The 20,253-nt window shown below is 37.1% G+C and overlaps 2 protein-coding genes across 2 annotated transcripts; one reads left to right on the top strand and one right to left on the bottom strand.

Moving 5' to 3' along the window:
• Positions 1-4,022: 4,022 nt before the first annotated feature.
• Positions 4,023-19,178, bottom strand: LOC106667227 (dual specificity protein phosphatase 3-like). The gene is made up of 4 exons (XM_014395051.2): positions 19,075-19,178; positions 16,241-16,420; positions 4,544-4,767; positions 4,023-4,361 (listed from the first exon to the last, which is right to left on the bottom strand). The coding sequence occupies exons 2-4, from the start codon at positions 16,417-16,419 to the stop codon at positions 4,156-4,158; spliced, it is 609 nt and encodes a 202-aa protein (XP_014250537.1). The 5' UTR covers position 16,420; positions 19,075-19,178; the 3' UTR covers positions 4,023-4,155.
• On the top strand, positions 7,147-11,647 carry LOC106667226. Its single transcript, XM_014395050.2, has 2 exons — positions 7,147-7,422; positions 9,905-11,647. The coding sequence occupies exons 1-2, from the start codon at positions 7,394-7,396 to the stop codon at positions 10,935-10,937; spliced, it is 1,062 nt and encodes a 353-aa protein (XP_014250536.1). The 5' UTR covers positions 7,147-7,393; the 3' UTR covers positions 10,938-11,647.
• Positions 19,179-20,253: the final 1,075 nt, after the last annotated feature.

Here is a 20,253-nt window from a genome sequence, read left to right on the forward strand (position 1 = left end):
CAAACTACGAAGGCATCAACTTTCTTTTTTCATAAAAGATCGTTTGATGGAGATTGATCATCTCAGTTCATCCTGCTCTGACTAGTCTCGCTGGTTTTGTCTGTTAGAAATGTCGCCATCTTCAGTGTTTTGTCTGTGTGTTGTTTTGTCAGTCATGTCCTTTTAAAATGATCAGGGAGGGCATCGACGGTCTCTTTTCACCAAAGATCGTCCTTCTAAAGTGACCAACGAGAAAAGTTTTTCTGAAAACTTCACTATTCTTTGTTGAACATGCTTCACAATTAATTGTCGTCTTCCCTAGACAAATGGAACACTGCAAGATTCCGGATTTTTGGCCGAGAGCGCGAGTAGATTGGTGGGTTTTAACAACTTCCGTTAAAATTTCAACACCCTATCTTCTTAGAAAGAGAGTTTACTCAATTAATTTATTTTTGCAAAAGTCTTGACGCCCAGTTAACTTTTTTTTTAAATTCTATCTATTTTATGGTGGCCATTTATTCTGAATCGAGTACGGACTTAGCCGGCGATGATTTTTAACGACCGTCAGCCTGACTTTCTCCAGGACATACGGATCTCACGTTCGAAAGTTCAATCCCCGACAACCTGCGTGGGGTCAAACAGAGAGTGAAAATAGAGTTGAAAAGGAAATTTAGATATAGTGAAAGGAAAAATGAATTGAACAAATAAATTTACAACTAGAACAAAACTGTTACAAAAGCCCTGTATGATCTTTCGCTTTATACAGAAATAGACCCAACATCCAAAAGTTATAGATAGATAGATTTTATTCGCTACATATAATAATAATAATCTACTTTTATTGCAAAAAAAAAAGAAAAGTTATAAACATTACATAATATATAATTTAAAATAAATTTACGGCGTGGAGGGTCCGCTGCCGGAGGTCGATTTACGTTTGACTTAAATTTTTGGTCGACACAGAGAAAAGAGTACAAAAGGAAAAAAAAGAAAAAATTGATCATTAAATAAATATTACAACTGATAATTTAATTTTTAATAATTACATTAATTATTAATTAACATTATAAACCATAATTTTTGTTCTTCGTTTAATTTACAATAATTATAGATTTATAAATTATTTGGGCCAGCAATTTAGAATGACAAAGCTTTAAAATATTCAAAAATTAAATTCTAATATTAACTCTTGGCGATTGTGCCAAGCGTGGCGCGCATATTTGATTAAATTTTTGTAATCATTAAGCAGCAAGTCAACAACCTGTGTCTTATTCAATTTAGAAAAATTTAGATACAGAAGCCGAATCTCCGATAGGATAGTGCATTTTATTGCAAAATACACTGTATCTTCTTTAACCTGGTAATTGCATAATGAACAAATTACATTTTCTCTAGCCCGAAAAGGTGCACCATTGAGATAAATCAGATCTCCTCTGATTTTGAATAACCACCTTAACTCGACCAATGACAAACCTTTAGACCTGTCCTTAGATAGGTTAAACACATTAAAACCATCTTGGTAAAGTTCCTTATAGAATAAAAAACGCGAAGTTGATCTGACATGTTCACGAAGTTCTTCACTGAAATTGACACTTAGTTTGTTATAATTTCCTTAAACTGCNGTACATCATGCTTCGTTAAGGTTATATTAGGGTTGCAAAAATGTAAGTCTTGGATATTCTTTCACATTGTCAAAGGGATTTTTTTTAAATAATTTTTTCCTTTATGACACTTATAAACTTATGCGTGGACATTTCTCTTACTGTAAGTGGTAACATATTGAAAATTCTTATGGCGTAAGGGCGCCGAAATAACCAAAGAAGTCGATGGCGCCCGACTAGAGCCCAACCTCGGAGTCGCTCAGGTACCAAGGTGGGTGACTCCCCCTGATCTATCAGGGAGAGGCGAGAGGCCTCCTAGGAGGTCTCGTAATTCTAATTCTTATTCCGAAGAAATCGTTACAATTTAATGTTTTTGTTTTTTATCTAAAGGTTATACTTACAACTTTGGTTGGCCTCTAGTATTCGCTGTGGCGACATCGCAGACCCTTTTGTCACTTTTTAAATTTGTTTTCGTATCATTTTAAATGTTTAGTTTGAAAAAGTTAATAAGTTCTTTATACAGGATTTTATTTTGAACAAATATTTTTTGGTCAGAAAATCATCAGGGTAGGCTCTGCAGAACGCAGGGGCCAAGTAGAACGGATATCTGCCGCTCAAAGTTAGGTCAGTGGAATTATGTGTTACCATGTTTGTGGTGAACGTCTGTCACAGAGGAAGTAGGGTATAGGTACGATGTTAAACCTGTTCAGATATGCCATATTTTTTCCGTGTCCACTCAGTACCTGGGCGATTTGAACGTCAGGTTTGGGGAGAGGACTTGACCTCGGCTGTTGTTGGGGAAGAATTTCTTTGTCTAGCTCCCATTTGCAGTTTCCGTCCAGCTGGATTACCGGTCTTCAGTGCTCTTTAATTCTATCATGGCTTCGAAATGCGACTTAGGAACCTTACAGTATGCCTCCGACAGACTGCTGTTGTAAGAAGCTTGCTTTGCCAGCAGGTCCGCAGCTTCATTTCACTTTAGGCCAATGTGTGTTTTAACCCAGCAAAAGCGAATCTCCACTCCGTAGTTTTCTTGCAGGTTGTAGATTGATTGTCTATCGTTCTCGATCAAAGGAAGGTGATATCTCGAGTTTTAATGCAGTCCTAACTTATTTTCCTGTCAGTTAATAATAATAATAATTCAGAAATCGTGAGATGAGGTCTGGTGTGATGTAGGTTTCAGAAAAATATTTTCTTTATCGTGCCAACGTTTCGATCTTTATTGAGATCATCTTCTACTTGAAATGCAGTTTTAATGTGAAAATCTCCAGCAGATCTACATTAGTTTCAAATAATAACATAAATGGGAGTGAGCGTTGATAAAGCAAACAACTTCTTTATCTTTAAAATCTTAATAATTTTCTAGACTCTCAAATCACTGATATCCTGAACCAACCTTTGTGAACCATACAAGGGCGGATCCAGGTTGGTCATGGGGGGGGGGTAAAAATTTTCGATTTGTTTTGCACTGGGGACCTAAAAACGTGCAAATTGAGAGAAAAATGAAAAATGTGCATATTGTTTTTCTTCCGAACGCAATACTTTCTCCTCCTTCAAAGGGAAAAACTGGGAAAAAATCACTTAATTTAAATCAATTAATTTATTTTCTTTGAGATAAAAAAGCCAGTGTCACGAGCGGGATTCGAACCCACGACCTTCGGCTAAATACGCCGCTAAACTACCACTTGAGCTATCGTCACACTGGCTTTTTTATTCCATAAGCATCAGCGGAGTCTCATTTTTTAAATCTTTTTATTATGCCGCAGACCTTAACACAGAGATCACAGGTGGTAGAAAACAGTAAATAAATGAGGAATCCGAGCATACATGTTAAGATAATAAAGATAGGAGTGATCAGGTTTATCACACTTTTTAGATATTTCAACAGGCTTTTCTATGAAGAAGTTATTAAAATTTTCTAGTTCTATATCTATCTTATTGTGTGACAGTGTTTTTGTTCCTTTATGAAAAATCGACCAGCAACTTTTTTACACATTAGATGATTACTCATTAGTAACCACTTTACAACCATTTTACACATTAGTAGATGTAATAATAATTAATTATAATCCTTTTAAATTTAATTTAATTGGACATTTATTTATTGTTAAAAAGAACAAAAAACAAATCAGTCGTAGTTATTATAGTAGTATTCCGACATCTTGCTGCATGCCTCTGACGCATCTTTGACATTTGACCTAGGAAACAAGTATTAATTTAGGAAATGATGTAACACGTCACAATTTTTAAAAAAATATATATGTATATAATTAGGTCATCCTCTTCAGGTTTGTTATTCCAAAGTCAACAGATTTACATCCTAAACCAAATGCATCAAATATTAATAAAACATAATGCACTGAACTGAAAAACCTAAAGTTACAGAATAAGTGTTGCCGACAGTGTTACCCCAAACAAGGGATGAAGGGATAAAACAGTTTCAACTCTTTTATACGTGTATATTTTTTTTAACAATTCACATGCAATTTTAACAATAGAAAATATAAATAAAATATCTTTAGCCATTCAGGGCGTAGTTATGCGTTCTTGTCTTGTATTCGTTGTAAATCGAGACTCAGTCGAAGATTAAATACTTTCTTCGTAGCTTGTTGTCCAGGACGGCCAATTGGTATAAAAATCCTTCGTTGGGATGTATGTTACGTCTCTGCCTAACAATTGATATCGCTTCGCTAGCCGTGTGGCCCCTTTTCAGCATTAAATATGCTAGAACAAACACTGCGGATCTCGACTTTCCCATCATACAATGTACGAAAACTTTACCTAGGAATAAAAACATAATTATAAATATTATTTTCATAATTGGCTTTAGTACTCTTTATTCGACTGTAGTTTGCAAAAATATGCTCATGTTAGTGAACGTTCAAGACTACTTAAATTCTAGCCCTTCGGCGCTTATTTTTTAATAATGTAGAATGAAGTTGATGAAAATGGCATGGTCTTACCATTCGACCCAATGGCATCATCCATGAAATCCGCCACTTCTTTGAAATACTCGCTTGCATCCGATACGGAAAAATCAGACAGTGTGATACCCTTGTATTTGATGCCTATGTCCGAATAAAATTCGGCCGAAGTGTTCACCTGTCCGATAATCTGTCCCTGGGCAGCATTCACGACATGGGTTATTCCGATTCTCTTGAGATACTTTTTGTTTTTTGCAGTTGATCTGAAACAGACAATGTTTACTGCTGGGCGTATAGACTAATGTTTGAGTTTTAGCAGTCAAACCGATCTTCAATCCCCGCCTGATCTTCAATACCAAAATGGTAATTTTTTCCTCTTAGACCTGACAAGTCCAGTGTGGCAACCTTTTCTCCACCCGGTTCATTTCCATTGTCAGTGCACGTTGAGGTGTGCTTAGTTGTGGTTATGGTTCAATGGATTTAAGTGCCTCTTTTGCTAATGTCCCTCATACCTTGCCACTGACATCTCAGAAATTTAGGAATTATCAATCTATCTGGTATGGGGTCTTCCTCAGGAAAGGCGGGGAGATGGATGGGCAAAAGTAAATAAATAAAAAGCCTATTTCAAGGATAATCCAGCTAATAGCACCAAAGATATTTGTTTACTGACAGGCGCCCCAGCGTTTTGGTAGTCCTTCTGCTAATGACCACTGTCAGGATCAAGGTTTGCTTGGATTGCAGTATCAGCAAAGACAGGGGTGAGTGTGTTAGTGTTGAGGGAAGAGAAATCTGCCGAGTGCCGAAAAGAACCTAGGATGTTCCCTTGAGAAACACTTGAGGATAATATGGAACAGGTTGAAGTTCGACAGATAAGGTAGTTTCAGCAATCTTGGGTCCAGACTGTTAAATAAGATGGGTAATACTGAATTAAAAAATGCACAGCTATACAAAACTATCCGTTAGGTTAGGGAATTTGAAGAGAACAATACACTAAAAAAAAAGTTGGAAATGATAGGCAACAACCAAATTACAATGACAGGCAAAAAATTCCACCCACTTGTAATATAACTTGATTTGTATATATTTTTGTATCGAAGTTTCACGTTTTTTAACGTTTAATAATTTTAATGAATAATCTTTGTCTAAAAAGGTTAAAAAAATGTAAATTGGTAAGGAAAATGAAAAATTAAAAACATAGAAAAAAAGACGGACAGATAAAATCTGTTTTAAATTTTTAATTAACATTTCAATATAGTGTATTTTCTCCTCTTGCCTTAATCCCATCTGGCACACTTTCTGCCAGTCTGGAATTGTCTCTTTGCTGGAGGTTAGCCCATTATTCACGAAGAGTCCTTTCAAGATCGTGCAGTGTATCAGGAAGTGATGGACGTGCTCTTATTCGTCTTTGGAGGTTATGCCATAAATGTTCGATTCTGGAGAACGGCTGGCCAGGCTAAGACCCTGTTATGCTGTTGAAGGTACGTTTGTACTATGCGAGCGACATGTGGACGGGCATTATCGTGCATTAGAATAGGATTGTCGCTGATTTAATCGCGGATAGGTAACGAATGTTGTTCCAAAATTTCATCCACATAGCGAGTGGCCGTCAAAGACCCTACACGAACAACAGCCAACTCTGTGCGACTCTCCCATTGAAATTACCGCCCACACCATCACTGAGCTACGTTGAAAAGGTTGACTCTGGAGAAAAATTACAAGCTTCGTACCTTTCATATCGCCTACTCTTGCACGCCCATCTGGAGATCGTAGAGCAAATCTACACTCATCTGTAAAAAGTACAGCAGACCAATGATCCAAAGACCAATGGCTTTGTTCTCGAGTAAATGCGAGCCGTGCAACTCTGTGTTCTGGTCAATTCTGGTTCTCTTACGGGGCAAAAAGCCATCAGTCCATACCGATTTCATCTTCTTCGAGCAGTGCGTTCAGAAACCTTCAACTTCTTGGAACTGATGAATCGATTGAACAACAGTAAGGTGCCAGTTCTCAAAGTCAAAAAACGGTCATCCTGTGATTCCGTCACCCTAGGGCGTCCTGAACCAGACCTTCGATGGTAGGTCCCAGTTTCTCGAAAACGTCTAACGGCGTCTCGCAGTTTCGGAGGGAACCCCGATGGCAATAGCTGCATACCTGATGGAACATCCATCATCAACAAGTGCAACTCCATGGGCAACGTCCTCAGCACTAAGTGGCATTTTCAAATTTAAAAATTGAAATTAAGAAAACAAAGATGAAAATTAAAGTTTATTGCTTCAGAATTGGAATGAGACTGATTAAAGATTTTAAATCAAGGGGATTTAAAAATAGATTTAAAATCAAGGAATTTAAATAAAGATTAAATTTTAAGATTTTAAATTCCGTAAAAAGTAAGCATTGGATCCTTCATCCTTGTTTTGGTTTGAGGATTAAGTGTGTTTACCTCTAATTGATATTCCCAATTTAAAACATAGCATGAACAAATATTTATTGGTAAAAACAATGAGACAAATTAATGGCAGAATTTTCTTTTATCGAGAAAATGAAAAAAAAATCAATTGGATGGAATTTTTTTGCCTGTGGGTGTATTTTGATAAAAAAGTGATGTTCGCTTTGCCAAAGTACATAAGCTTGCAATTTTAGTTAAATAATCTAATCGAAATGAACATTGTTAAATATTCGACCGAGTTGGGATATTTCTTCGTACGTCATGCCGACGCATGACGTCATGTCGAGGCCGCCTCCTCCCTGCCGACCAAGGACGAAACGAGACCGACTGGCTAATAAACAAAACGCTAGGTTTTTCGGTTATATTTACATTCGATTTATCTCTCAAAACGTCGTCATTCGTCTCAGGGAAAGGGATCCACCTTTTATAATTATTTAGAGAAGAATATGAGTGTGACGAGAACCATCAAATGCACGTAAGTCTACATTGACTCGCTAACCTTCTCGCCGACGAAGACATTTACGAAAATATGGAACCGGCTAGATGCTTAGATTAATAATAAACTATTAAAAACAGAATCAGTCCAGGTTCTAGGCGGTTTTCTATTTCATCTTTGTTCTATTATCACTATGATAAATAATAAGAAGGTTGCAAAAAAAAAAAAAAAAAAACAGACAGTGATATTTCTATCTGACCAAAATGGCACTGTATGACAGCATGAGGCGTACAAAATTCCACTAAATAGAGTTTGAATGGCTAGGGAGAGTTTGAGTTATTTAAAAATAAAGATGAAAGACTCACATGTTAGCCCAGGGTACTCTGATTATCTTGGAGAAGTCAGGGATTCTGCAGATCTTTCGCCCAGTTTGAACTACTTTTACACGCTATATTGTACAGTTTTACCTTCTATAGTTCCTAGTATAGTTGGGATGGTATGATCCAGCATACTAGAGCTATCAGTACCCTTGTTTTTGGAATGCACTTAATCGCTTGATTTAACACTCGCCCTTGTTTCAGTCGCATATGGTGTATGTGTAGTTTCCTGTTAATGCGGACGTTCAGGCTACATAGTAGAGTACCAGGGTTCTTGTTGGACTCCTGACAGGGTGCTGCCACCTGAGAAGGCACATGCACCAAATAGCAACAGAAGAAACACTGTAGATACTGCCAAGAAGAGACCGCAGAACACGTTTTATGTTTCTGTGAAGGTCTTTGTAGGTGCAGATTCTTGCAACTAGGAGAGGAAAAGGTGCAAGCGAGATCCTACACTAAGGAGCCTCTGGCAAGGCTATGGAGTTGATTAACAACCTGAAGCTGGCCAGTGAGTTATAAAAAAACAGAGGAGCACAATAGATACACTCAGGTTTAGTTGCAGAAGGCCTTGGGGCCACCTCTTATATCCTTAAACCTATCCAGGCTAGATCGATGTAGGCCTGAGATAGTTCTTTCCTTGGTGTTTTCGGTTCCATAGTTGTGGTAGATCTCCATTTACTCAAGAACATGTTGCATTTTTAATAGAGAGAAAATGATGTCCTGGCATTTCCTAGATGACTGCCACAGGAGTGTTAATACCTTGATGCCAATGTTGTTTAAGACAGATTGTCAGGATAGAAAAGTTTAAATAAGCTTGGGGTAGTAGGTCAGGATGGTTTGAGAGCTTGGTGCGGAATTTTTAGAAGAAGAAAAGATCACATAAAGCAAAAGTAGTGCAGATGTCATTGTAGATAGTGAGGTTAGAGTCACATTAAGGTTTAACTACTTGTCTGAGTTGTTTCAGTTCAAAGGATTGGCTGCATTGGATATTGGATGTTTTGAACTAATTTCTAATGAACTGGAAATTGTTGTCTATGAGATGGAGTTGTGACGGAATATTGCGGTAGTTCTGGAGGTTAGAGACAAGTAAGGAGCTTTAACTATTCGTCTGAGGATTGAGCCCTACATGTTGTATTTATATAAATGAGCCAATGATTGTAATCAATATGAGGGATTAAGGACCAAGGACTCAAGGGCATCGTTGTTAAGGCTATGTGGTAGGTCCTCACAGTGGGAAGGTTTAAGAAAAGATAGGGCACTATGGTCAGGATGGATAGAAAGCTTGGTGTGGAACTTCTGGAAGTGAGATCCGATCACCTAAGGCAAAAGAAATATTGAGGTCATTGTGGATAGTGAGATTAGTGATGTATTAAGGAGGTTGAGGTTTGATAATTTGTCTGAGAACTTTTGTCTGGAAGGATTGAATGCACTGGATATTAGATGGTTTGGAGGAACCATACTTAATATGTCCAATGTGGTCATAGTGTAGAGTTGGTTGAGTTTTGATGTTTAAAATAGATTTTGGTCCTAAAAGTCTTCTGTTAAATAGTTGTCTCTTAAGTCGGTGTTGGGATTTCACAATTATTCCTAAGAGGCTATCTGACTTCAGTGAAGGTCAGTAGTTCCTTGTTGTATAGTGGATGGAAAAATGTACATCTACACTGTCTACATTTTTCCTCATACAGACTTGTCACACTTTTGCACCAGTCTTTGATCAGCTCCAGGTGTTCTTGGATATTGGATGGCTTGGCGAAACCACACAGTTCCACTCCTGTCCACAGTGGTCACAGTAATGTCTTGTATAGTCTCTTAAGTCTTGTTGGGATTCAACGCCAGTCTATGTATATTTTTAAGTATCTGACTTGATTGGAAGTCGGTAGCTCCATGGTGTTGATGTGGTCATAAAAGACACTTAACTTAAAAGAACTCACAGACACACTGAAGCTGGCAAAATGTTGAAACGTGTCTTGACAGACAGCTCAGTGAGGTTAGGCAGACCAAGAGATCAAAATCACAAAAAATTGTAATTGCATTTATTCCTTTTATAGGTGTACATAAACTTTATTGTATTTTAATATGTAATTTTTTTTTATGTTGTTATTTTTCAACCAACAACCACCTACATTGTCATTTTTTTATTTCAGAGCTGAAGATTTGGTGAAAAATTGGGAGGACATCGACAAACTAGATTTCTCTCCTTTGGATACAAACAATCATTGGGGTGTGATCCCGCAGAATGTCACTCTGTCTTTGGACTTCTGCGAGAAGGTTATAACGGCCGCCGTCAAACCGGAGCTTCCCAAGCTCAAGTTACCTGTCACAGAAGAGCTCGATGAACTATACGAATATCCACCTGAAATTTTTCCTGAAAACGCTGTCATTCGGCATACCATATTATTGAAGAAACACATTAAAATTATGCATGAGCTTTTAGATTCAATAAACAATGATAAATCCGATATTATCATGTGTCCCGCGATACCTGAGATGGTTGAGCAGACAGACGAAGCGAATGATTTTGAAGGGATGGTCGTCAAAAACCTCTACAAATTCCAATACGGACAGGGACCAGATTATCCTTCCCTCAATGATGACGTTATCCATGACATGATTAAAAAATCTATTATTATTATATTAGCACAGATAGGTTTTGACAAAGCTAAAAAGTCTGTTATTCTCGTATTTGTCGACGTTGTTAAAAGTTGGCTGAGAAAAATTACAAATGTTTGCAATCTTTTGTCCCAATACGACTTAAATAAGGACCATGTCAATTACATGGATATTTTAGATCATGCTTTTAATATAATGGGCTTGGGCAGTTTATCTTGTGTACCTGAATATTATAATATTGATGTACTGGGCCGTCGGGATAGAGAATTAGCAAAATCGATACATCTGGTCAATATTTATACAAGAATCGTGAGTAGTATAATAGGCGAGATCAACGATGAAGAAGTCGAACCTGAATCATCACCAAAAACCGAAACGCCCATGACAACTAATATAACAAATATATCGGATTCGGCGCAAAATCTCAAACCAGGTTTTCAACCGCTTCACCTTATAGAAAATAGAAATATGACTGGGCAACCGTCACAATCGGACCCAGTTCCTGGCACTTCGGGCATAACGCAAACTATCCGAATAACTCCTGCTCAGAAAAAACAAAGGAAGTGAATTGTTTTTTATTTTAATTTTCTGTAATGGTTTAATAAATTATCTGAGCTTTGGCGTTCTCTTAAGAAGCTTTGGTGACTTCAAGGGCAAAATGATATAAACACCTTGCATGGATTATTAAACAAGATTTTTCTTTAAAACGCTTTCAAATTCTAGACTACTTCGAATAAAGAAAAAGTGAGATGGTTTTGTAATTTTTTTTTTTTTTTAATATATAAAACAGCTTGCCCATTTGATGAAGTTTCACTTTTCAGACAAGTACTGCAAAAGAAGTAGCGTTATTTATGCAGAAAAATAGTTTAGAAATTCATACAAAATTTTGAACTTAAAAAAAACTAATCCAAAATAGTTGACAAATTTTAGAAAAAATAATAAAAAATATTCCAATATTACAGATAATTTGACATAATCGCAAGGGAAATAAGTTTTTAATAATCATTTTTTCTATGCATTAGCAAAACTCAGTTTTCTGTCATTAACCCTGTTCAAATATACAAATTTGGTCATATTAATATAGTAAGATTTCTGATTAGAATTGAGTAAAAAAACATGTATGTAAGGTGCTTCCATCATTTTATCCTACACTGTACACATATAATGCGTTTCTTGAAGTGTGTATGTGTAGTTTATCTACTTTTTATAGTCAATTATCATCCAACGTGCCTTGTATTTTTTTAAGTAAATAAAATATATTGTTATATTTTTGTTAATTGTGTTCTTCATCCTGAGGCGTAATAGCGAATTATTATGTAATAAATTGGGTGGACAAGCATGCTTGTAAGGAGATCGACCAGAGGAAATGTTTTCCGCAGGCTTGAGATCAGTGGTGAAAGAACAAAATTACGCCGTTAGAAAACCATACACCAACAGATCCAAAATGGTACAAGGCCTGACATGAAGGGTGAAAAGAGAAAATTACCCCGTTAGAAAACCCCTACACCAATTGATCAAAAAGGCACAAGGCCTGAGATCAGGGGAGGACAAAATTATACCATTAGAAAACTTATAACACCAGATCCACAATGGATCAAGGCCTGAGATCAGGGGTGAAAAGAGAAAATTACACCATTATAAAACCCCTACACCAAGAGATCCAAAATGGATAAGGCTTGAAATCTGGAGTGAGAGGACAAAATTACACCATACAAATAACCCAACACCAACAGATCAAAAATGTCACAAGGCCTGAGATCAGAGGTGAAAAGACAAAATCACAAATACCAAAACTCTACAAAATGGTCAGGGCTTGAAATAATGAGTGTAAGGATAAAATTCGACTACTAAAACCATTACACCGACAGATCCAAAATGACTTAAAACTTGAGATCAGGGGTGAAAGGAAAAAATTGCACCATACTAAAACCCCTACAAATTTATCGCAAATGGTGCAAGGCTTGAGATCAGTGATGAAAGTAGAAAATTACACAATACCAAAACCCCTACACCAACAGATCCAAATTGGATAAGGCTTGAGATCAGTGATGAAAGTAGAAAATTACACAATACCAAAACCCCTACACCAACAGATCCAAATTGGACAAGGCTTGAGATCAGTGATGAAAGTACACAATACCAAAACCAGTGAAAGTACAAAATTACACAATACCAAAACCCCAACACCAACAAATCCAAATTGGACAAGGCTTGAGATCAGTGATGAAAGTACACAATACCAAAACCGGTGAAAATACAGAATTACACAATACCAAAACCCCTACACCAACAGATCCAAATTGGACAAGGCTTGAGATTAGTGGTGAAAGTACAAAATTGCACAATACCAAAACCCCTACGTGAAAATACAGAATTACACAATACCAAAACCCCTACACCAACAGATCCAAATTGGACAAGGCTTGAGATTAGTGGTGAAAGTACAAAATTGCACAATACCAAAACCCCTACACCAACAGATCCAAATTGGACAAGGCTTGAGATCAGCGGTGAAAGTATATTTTTGCACCTGGTGAATTCATCCAGCATAGACATTTCTATCTCTGTTTGTTCAATTATGCTTTTAGCATCCTTTGGGGTGTGTTGCTTCATGCTTATGATACAAAGGGTGCCGTGGCTGTTCCTGCTTTCACTAGGCCAGTCTGTTCAATCCCCTTGTGCCGCATCCACATCGGAGTTGTCTAATTGTGCTTTCTCAGAAGCTGGAGATATGTTACACATTCTTAGACCAGCTATGGGTTAGAGGTATCTAAAAGCCTTCTTGCTGACTAGCTGTCTAAGAATATATCTGTGCACCTTGTTTAAGTATTTCATGTACATTGAGTTCTATTGAGCTAGGTCAAACTTTCAGTGTCAAAACACTTTAGATCTATTTTTACATCATAACAGTTGTACACCCGCTATTAGTTTCAAGGGTAACTATTCTTCCAAACATCACTGAAAGGCAAAAGTTTATTTTTCACTCAGCAGGGTGTAGATTGAAAATTTTATAATCCGCACATTGACCTGGTATAACAAAATATCATTGGCACACTGCCGGGAAAACCTTGGTCCTCGTCGTCTGTTACTTTGAAGTCTAAATCTGTATAACTTACAACCAATTTTTATAGGTAATAACAAATTAAATTTGTGAGTAGTAATTTTTCAATTATTGAACAAATTAATTCAACTAATTTAGCAACTAACAATTATTAGATTAATTACGTAAAAGTGGGGTGAAGAAGAAACCTGAGCCAAAACGGGATTTAAATGTTAATTAGGTCGTTTTTATAAGCATTGGCTAATCTTATGTCTAAATTAAATTGTTCGAACTGTTGAAAGATGAATGGCCAAATGTAGCCAACTCAGCGAAAGGAATTTTTACCTCATCAAGAGCTGCCAGAATTCAAGTAGGTATAAAGACAACCCTTGGTTTTATATTTTATTTATTTATTATTCAGTCATTACATTTAGAAATATTTGTGTTTTTATTAATCGATGAGGCTCACATAAAAAAAATGTGATCTAAAATATAATATCATGATAAAATGTTTAGTACCCATCCTGGATTGACTAATTGCTTCTGTCCCCATCATTTATGATACAGCAATGTATCTGTCGTTTGTGCATTCCTGCCTGATTGGGGCACAGGCTTTTGATAAACTTAATAAACTTTTTGATAAACTTTATAAACTTAAATACTTCCTACCCACCCTTTAATACCATATCCTGGAATTGTATTTAACTGACCACTGCTTCAGAGTGAGGTGTAGTAATGAATACTCACATATTATGTATATCTATCTATTATGTGTATANTATATATATATATACAAGCCAGCATCCCACAAGGCAACATTCTTGGTCCCATCCTTTAGTCCATTTAAACTGTTGGCATCCTACACATCCCAACAGCACCGGATGTCACTGCAGTTCTGTCTGCTAACCCATATCCTACTTGAGCTTTTGAAAGACTGGTGACCAAAGCAGAGGACAAGACTGAATCAGGAAAAATGTAGACAGTGTAGATGTACATTGAAGAAGAAAAAGTTTTCCCCTTCATTGTACATCAACAAACAGGAGTTCCGACTTTCAATCAAGCCAGATACTTAGGACTATAGTAGACAGCAGAGGGACATGAAATTCAAAACAAGAATGTAGAGAAAACAATTTAACAGAAGGAATGGAATCTGTTTTGATCATCTAAAATCAATTAACTCTAAATAAGACATTACTCTGACCACATGGATACCCTTTGGACAGAGGTGGAACTGTGGTCCGCTAAACTGTCCAATTCCAGCACATCCAATCCTTCCAATCAAAAGTCTCTAACAGATTGTCAAACCTCCTTAATACATCACTAACCTCATTATCCACAATGACCTCAACATTCCTTTTCTCTGAGGTGGTATGATCCCACTGGCTTTTGATCCATCTAGACCATACTTCCCAAGCTTTTTCTTTACCTACATTTACCACCCTGAGAACAAACCATGTCGCATTAAATTACTATGACCAAGACACCTTCTCTTTAATCTTCCATATTGAGCGCCAGTGTTGGCTGTCTCTATAAGCACAAGATGTAGGCCTGTCCAAGACAAATAGTCGAAGCTGCTTACTCTGTCACTAACCTACACAATGACCTCAATGTTTTGTCAAAACTCAAATAGGTCTATACTTTGGACATGGGTAGAAATGTGCTAATCCACCAAACCATTCAGTATTCAATGCATTCAACCTTTCCAACGAAAAGTTCTTAGGCAAATTATCGAACTCCTTACTGCAACTTTAAACTCGCTATGCATACTGGCCTCAACGTTTCTTTTGTCTGAGGTGATTTGATCTCGCTTCCAAAAGTTCGATACCAGGCTTTCGATCCATCCTAAACAAACTGCCCAACCTTATCTACACTTTTCCTCAATCTCCATCAAAGCTCACATAATTCTATACAAGACATTACTTTGGACATGAGTAGGACTGTTTTGGTCCACCAAGCCATCCACTATTCAATGCATTCAATCTTTCCAATCAAAAGTCCTTAGAGAAATGATCAAAACTCCTTACTATGACATTAAACTCACTATCCCCAATGACCTCAATATTTCTTTTGTCTGAGGTGATAAGATATCGCCTTCACAAGTTCCATACCAACCTCTCGATCCATTCTGACCATACCACTCAAGCTTTTCCTACACTTTGCCTTAAATGACGATGATCATAAGACCTTGCCCCTGAATCCTTACGACTATTTATACTGAGAGCCAGTGCTGGCTGTCAGTAAAACATAAGCTTCCTTACTTCAACTTTTAACATATTCAAAACTTCTTGTCATCATTATCTTTGTTTCACTTCCAATTTGAAGCATTTGGAGAAGTCATCTAGCCCTAGCTATCATACATCACAGACATTTTCCACTTCATTAGACGATTCAAACCGTCCAATATCCAGCCCATTTAATCCTTCCAATCAAAAGTCCTCACATAAGTAGTTAAATTTATTTGTATGTCACTATACACAATGACCTCAAGATTTGTTTTGAGTTAGGTGTTATGATCCCGCTTCTAAAAGTTATACATCAAGCTTTCCATCCATACTGGCCAAGCCTTTTTTAAAGTTTTCCATCCTGAGAACCACTCTTGAGAGCAGCGTGGGTGGTTTCTCCCGAGTGTATCCTCCGGGTGCCGTGCCACGGTGCCAGTTTTAAAAAATAGAACGAGACATATTTACCTTTGAACCGGATTCTTCTGTATTAGGCAATGTTATTTGTAGCTTAAAAATCCTCTTGAACTTGAGTCAGAGCTCGGAGTGACTAAGCATCAGGGCGGGGGTGATTTTTAAATATAGTACCAAAACAAATGTTTCATACTCACTCGTCGCCTATAAATATATTCTCGTAGACTTCGTCGCAGTCTAGGCCGGCGTAGACACGATTTTGAGATTCTGGGTCGTTCTCACGAAATCCTGGCAACACCTGAAACGTCGCCCTTGATGACAATAGGACGTCTCTGAGACTAATCGCTTTGTCTAGATCATCTAATCCTCTAGCCATGCTGGTGAAAAAAACACGCACAAAATTTTCATTACTAAATCTACATTAGTATTGAATATATTTAACTTATTCATGCAAGAAAACTACAAAGCTTTGATATCGTGGAGATTTATATAGCATCAATTTAGCTCAGTGACAGGCCAGAAAAAACCCTCTAAAGATGACTAGGCAAGATTTATTTAATTCTTCTTGATTTTTTGCCACCTATCGTGTCGTCAGTTAGGTTGAGCTTCTAAAGTTATAATCTGATTAGATTAAATTGAAAATATTTGGAATGGATTAATAAAGCTTAAAAGTTTTAGCAGTTGATTTGCACTAGAACCGCTCAACCACTGGACAAAAGCACCCGGCATAAGGAAAGCTAAGCTAAGAGACGCTCAAAAAGGCCAAGGACTCCACTCTCGTCCCTCTCACTCACTCTCTCTCTCTCTCTCTCTCTCTCTCTCTCTCTCTCTCTCTCTCTCTCTCTCTCAGCAGGAAGATTTGAGGAAAATTATAAGAATGTGTAAAGAAAATGGGCAAAGCAGAGACAGAAACATATCTGTATCAAGAGGAACCGCAGGCATTGGACATATCCAATGTTGGACACGACACGCAAGAATGGCACAATTACACAGAAGACAAACACTTTGAGCCCTGAAGATGATCTCAATAAAGATCGAAACGTTGGCACGATAAAGAAAATGTTTTTCTGAAACCTACAGACCGCATCTCACGATTTCTGAATAATTATTGGACATATCCTTGAATTTGAGGCAGTAGCCCGTTTATGGTATGACATCACTTCGGTAAGGAAAAATAATGCACAGACAGACCACTTAATACATATGTATATTACTTTAAAAAGATTGAAGGAATATTACATGATTTCTTATAATAGCAGTTGGATACGGGCCGAAATTGTTATCCCTATCCAAAGGATGAACCGTTGGATGTTTGCAGTTATTTTTGGTACAACCGGCCGATTGTAATTTTGTCAGTCCTTGACCTAACGTTCTAAAGCATGCGATGGAAAGAGGTATGACATAAGGTCCGTTCTATTTCCATGCCGAGTGACGAAGTCCTGCAGTTCCCCTGACCCTTTGTACGTTCGTACTTTGACCCCATCTGATTTATGTTGTTAAAAGAACGATTCTTTATCTTTTTTTCTAATTTTTTTTAATAGTTGACTCTCGCTATTGAATTTATGTTTCCTCTTTACAATGGCTTTTGTAAATATTGTAAATACGATTTTTAAAAAAATTATATTATATGTATATATATTTTTTTTAAAAATTAAATTGATTAAAAAAACATATTCGCTCCATCTCTCCTTCTAGGTTTTTTCTCCCTCACACTCTCTCACTCTTCCTTTCTCTACAATATTTCTCTCTCAAATTATCTCCCTCTCTCATTCTCAGTCTCTTTGCCTCTCTCACACACATTCGCTCCATCACTCCTTCTATGTCTTTCTCTCTCTCTCTCTCTCTCTCTCTCTCTCTCTCTCTCTCAATCTCAATCTCTCTAAATCAGTTTATCTCTCTCCCTCTCTCTCAAGCCTATTTGCTCCATCTCTCCTTCTATCTCTCTCTCTCTCTCTCTCTCTCTCTCTCTCTCTCTCTCTCAATCTCAATCTCTCTAAATCAGTTTATCTCTCTCCCTCTCTCTCAAGCCTATTTGCTCCATCTCTCCTTCTATGTCTTTCTCTCTCTCACACACACTCTCTCTCTCTCTCTCTCTCTCTCCCTCTCTCTCAATCAATTTATCTCTCTCACTCACTCTCTCTCAAACACACTTTCTTTTTCTCTCTCCCTCTCTCACTCTCTGCCTCTTTGCCCCTCTCACACATATTGGCTCTCTCTCTCTTTCTCTCTCTCTCTCCTTCCCTCCCTCCTTCCCTCCCTCCTTCCCTCTCCCTCTCTCTCTAAATCATTTTATCTCTATCTCACTCACTCTCTCACAATCTCTCTCTTTACCTGTCGCACACATATTGGCTCCATCTCTCCCTCTATGTCTTTTTCTCTCATACCCTCTCTCTATGTCTTTTTGTCTCTCTCTCTCTCTCTCTCTCTCTCTCTCTCTCTCTCTCTCACTTACCCACTCCTTCTCTTTATGTTTTTCTTGTTTCCTCCCTTTGTTTACGCATTGCTAGATCTATTTCTCACAATTTTTATACGTTTATCTCTTTATATGGTTCTCTCTCTTTTTTATGTCTTTATATTCTTAATATTTTTTGCAAGTATATCAACCTTTACCTGTATCTCTATCAATCCATTTTTTTCACTCATTCTGTTTATTTATGTTCGCCTACGTATGTAATTATTTTTACATTAATTTCTCTTATAATCTTTCTATCTGTCTGTCTCTCTGTGTTGTTTTTTATCATCCAGATCCCATCTACAGTTGTATCGGATGAGTCTTACGATAGAATTGTCTAACCAGTGCCATATCAATATTTGGAAAATTATTTTGATTTTGAAATATATTAAATAAGCATTATTTACTAGGACCAAACAAAAACAGTATTTTTATAGGTTTCACAGCGTTAGGACATTTTGTCCCTAAATCTAAAGCGTATTTTCTACAAATTAGAAACTATATTTTAAACAAGCTAGATGAATTTTGTTAACACAGTCTAAGCATAACCCTATAAATTTTTAAATATTGAAAAAATACCTTTTTTGTAAGATTAGAAGTGTGTCGAGTGGTGTACAGCGTCAAAAATGCAAGGATCCTCCGTCCGTGAGAGAGACAATTCAACTACTGATATTATTAAAAAGTTGTAAACGGTTTGCAAGAGTTCTATTAATACAGTGTTAGAAGCGGGGTGTCCTGGGAACTCATTCGCCCACACGAATACCTCACATACTGATCGCATATTACTTTCCATCTCATTTTTTTTAATTTTTGTATAGCAGAACCCAAGAAAATTTGTGAAAATGCTTTTGAACTTTTACATCCTTCGCTTAGGTTCATGATGTTCAAGCAATTATGTGCTAATTAAGTTTGTCAAGGAAAAGAAGAAATAAGCACTCACAGCAGTGGGGTCAATCAGCTCAGGCACTCGGCCGAGTGCCAGGACGCACGGAAATCTATCGAAATGATTGATGCTGGCAAATCCTTACAGAGGATAATAGATAACTCGCACTGGGCGGAATCAAAGAACGAAAGACAAAGCAGGATAAAATAACTTAAATCGGGGAGCTGCTTCCTAATGGACATCTGATAACATCGTCGTCGATCGATACATGATTTTCAGATTGATGAAGAAACTCGGAAACATTTCCGCACGGTTTCTAGTGCAACTTCTCAGTTGAAAGCCCAACAGTACGGAATTTTGGGTCAATCACCGGCATACCACGAGTTCAGTACGATCTGCAGTTAGGTCGTTTAGATTGATCATAATCTGCCTCTGCCCTGTGGTTTGCGGGTCTTGGTTGTTCCGCTGACGCTGTATAGGGTTAGTGCTTATTAATGAAAAGGAAATTGATGTACATGGAAAGTAAAAGAGAACCTAAGATGGACCCCTGTTGAATTGTGAGCGACTGCTCAGATATTAAATAAACCAATTTACAAGGTGATAGGTCTGGAAATTATAGCAATAAAAGCAAGCAACACAGATAGTCTACGTTGCATGTAAAACAAAATCATTCGTAGAAAAATACATGGAACTTGCATTGATAGCGAAGGTTGCAAGCATTAATCAACGCTAAAGGATCACATAAAAAATGTTTATAAAATGTAAAAAATTATGAATTGTCATGCAAAGGTTTAATGAAAATGTATGAATAATTTTTGACTATAAATATTTCCTTTACAAAATACAATTGTATCGATGAGTTTTTATGGAGTTTC

The sequence above is a fragment of the Cimex lectularius genome, unplaced genomic scaffold (assembly GCF_000648675.2).
Source record: "Cimex lectularius strain Harlan isolate CLEC.00 unplaced genomic scaffold, Clec_2.1 scaffold118, whole genome shotgun sequence".
Classification (NCBI taxonomy): Eukaryota; Metazoa; Arthropoda; class Insecta; order Hemiptera; family Cimicidae; genus Cimex; species Cimex lectularius.

Bases quoted from the DNA above. Each gene is read 5' to 3' on its own strand.
- LOC106667226 (XM_014395050.2), top strand. From the start codon at position 7,394: ATGAGTGTGACGAGAACCATCAAATGCAC. The intron at 7,423-9,904 runs GTAAGTCTACAT...TTTTTATTTCAG, and splicing joins ACGAGAACCATCAAATGCAC to AGCTGAAGATTTGGTGAAAA.
- LOC106667227 (XM_014395051.2), bottom strand. From the start codon at position 16,419: ATGGCTAGAGGATTAGATGATCTAGACAAAGCGATTAGTCTCAGAGAC. The intron at 4,768-16,240 runs GTGAGTATGAAA...TGTCTGTTTCAG, and splicing joins AATATATTTATAGGCGACGA to ATCAACTGCAAAAAACAAAA. The intron at 4,362-4,543 runs GTAAGACCATGC...TTTTATTCCTAG, and splicing joins TGATGCCATTGGGTCGAATG to GTAAAGTTTTCGTACATTGT.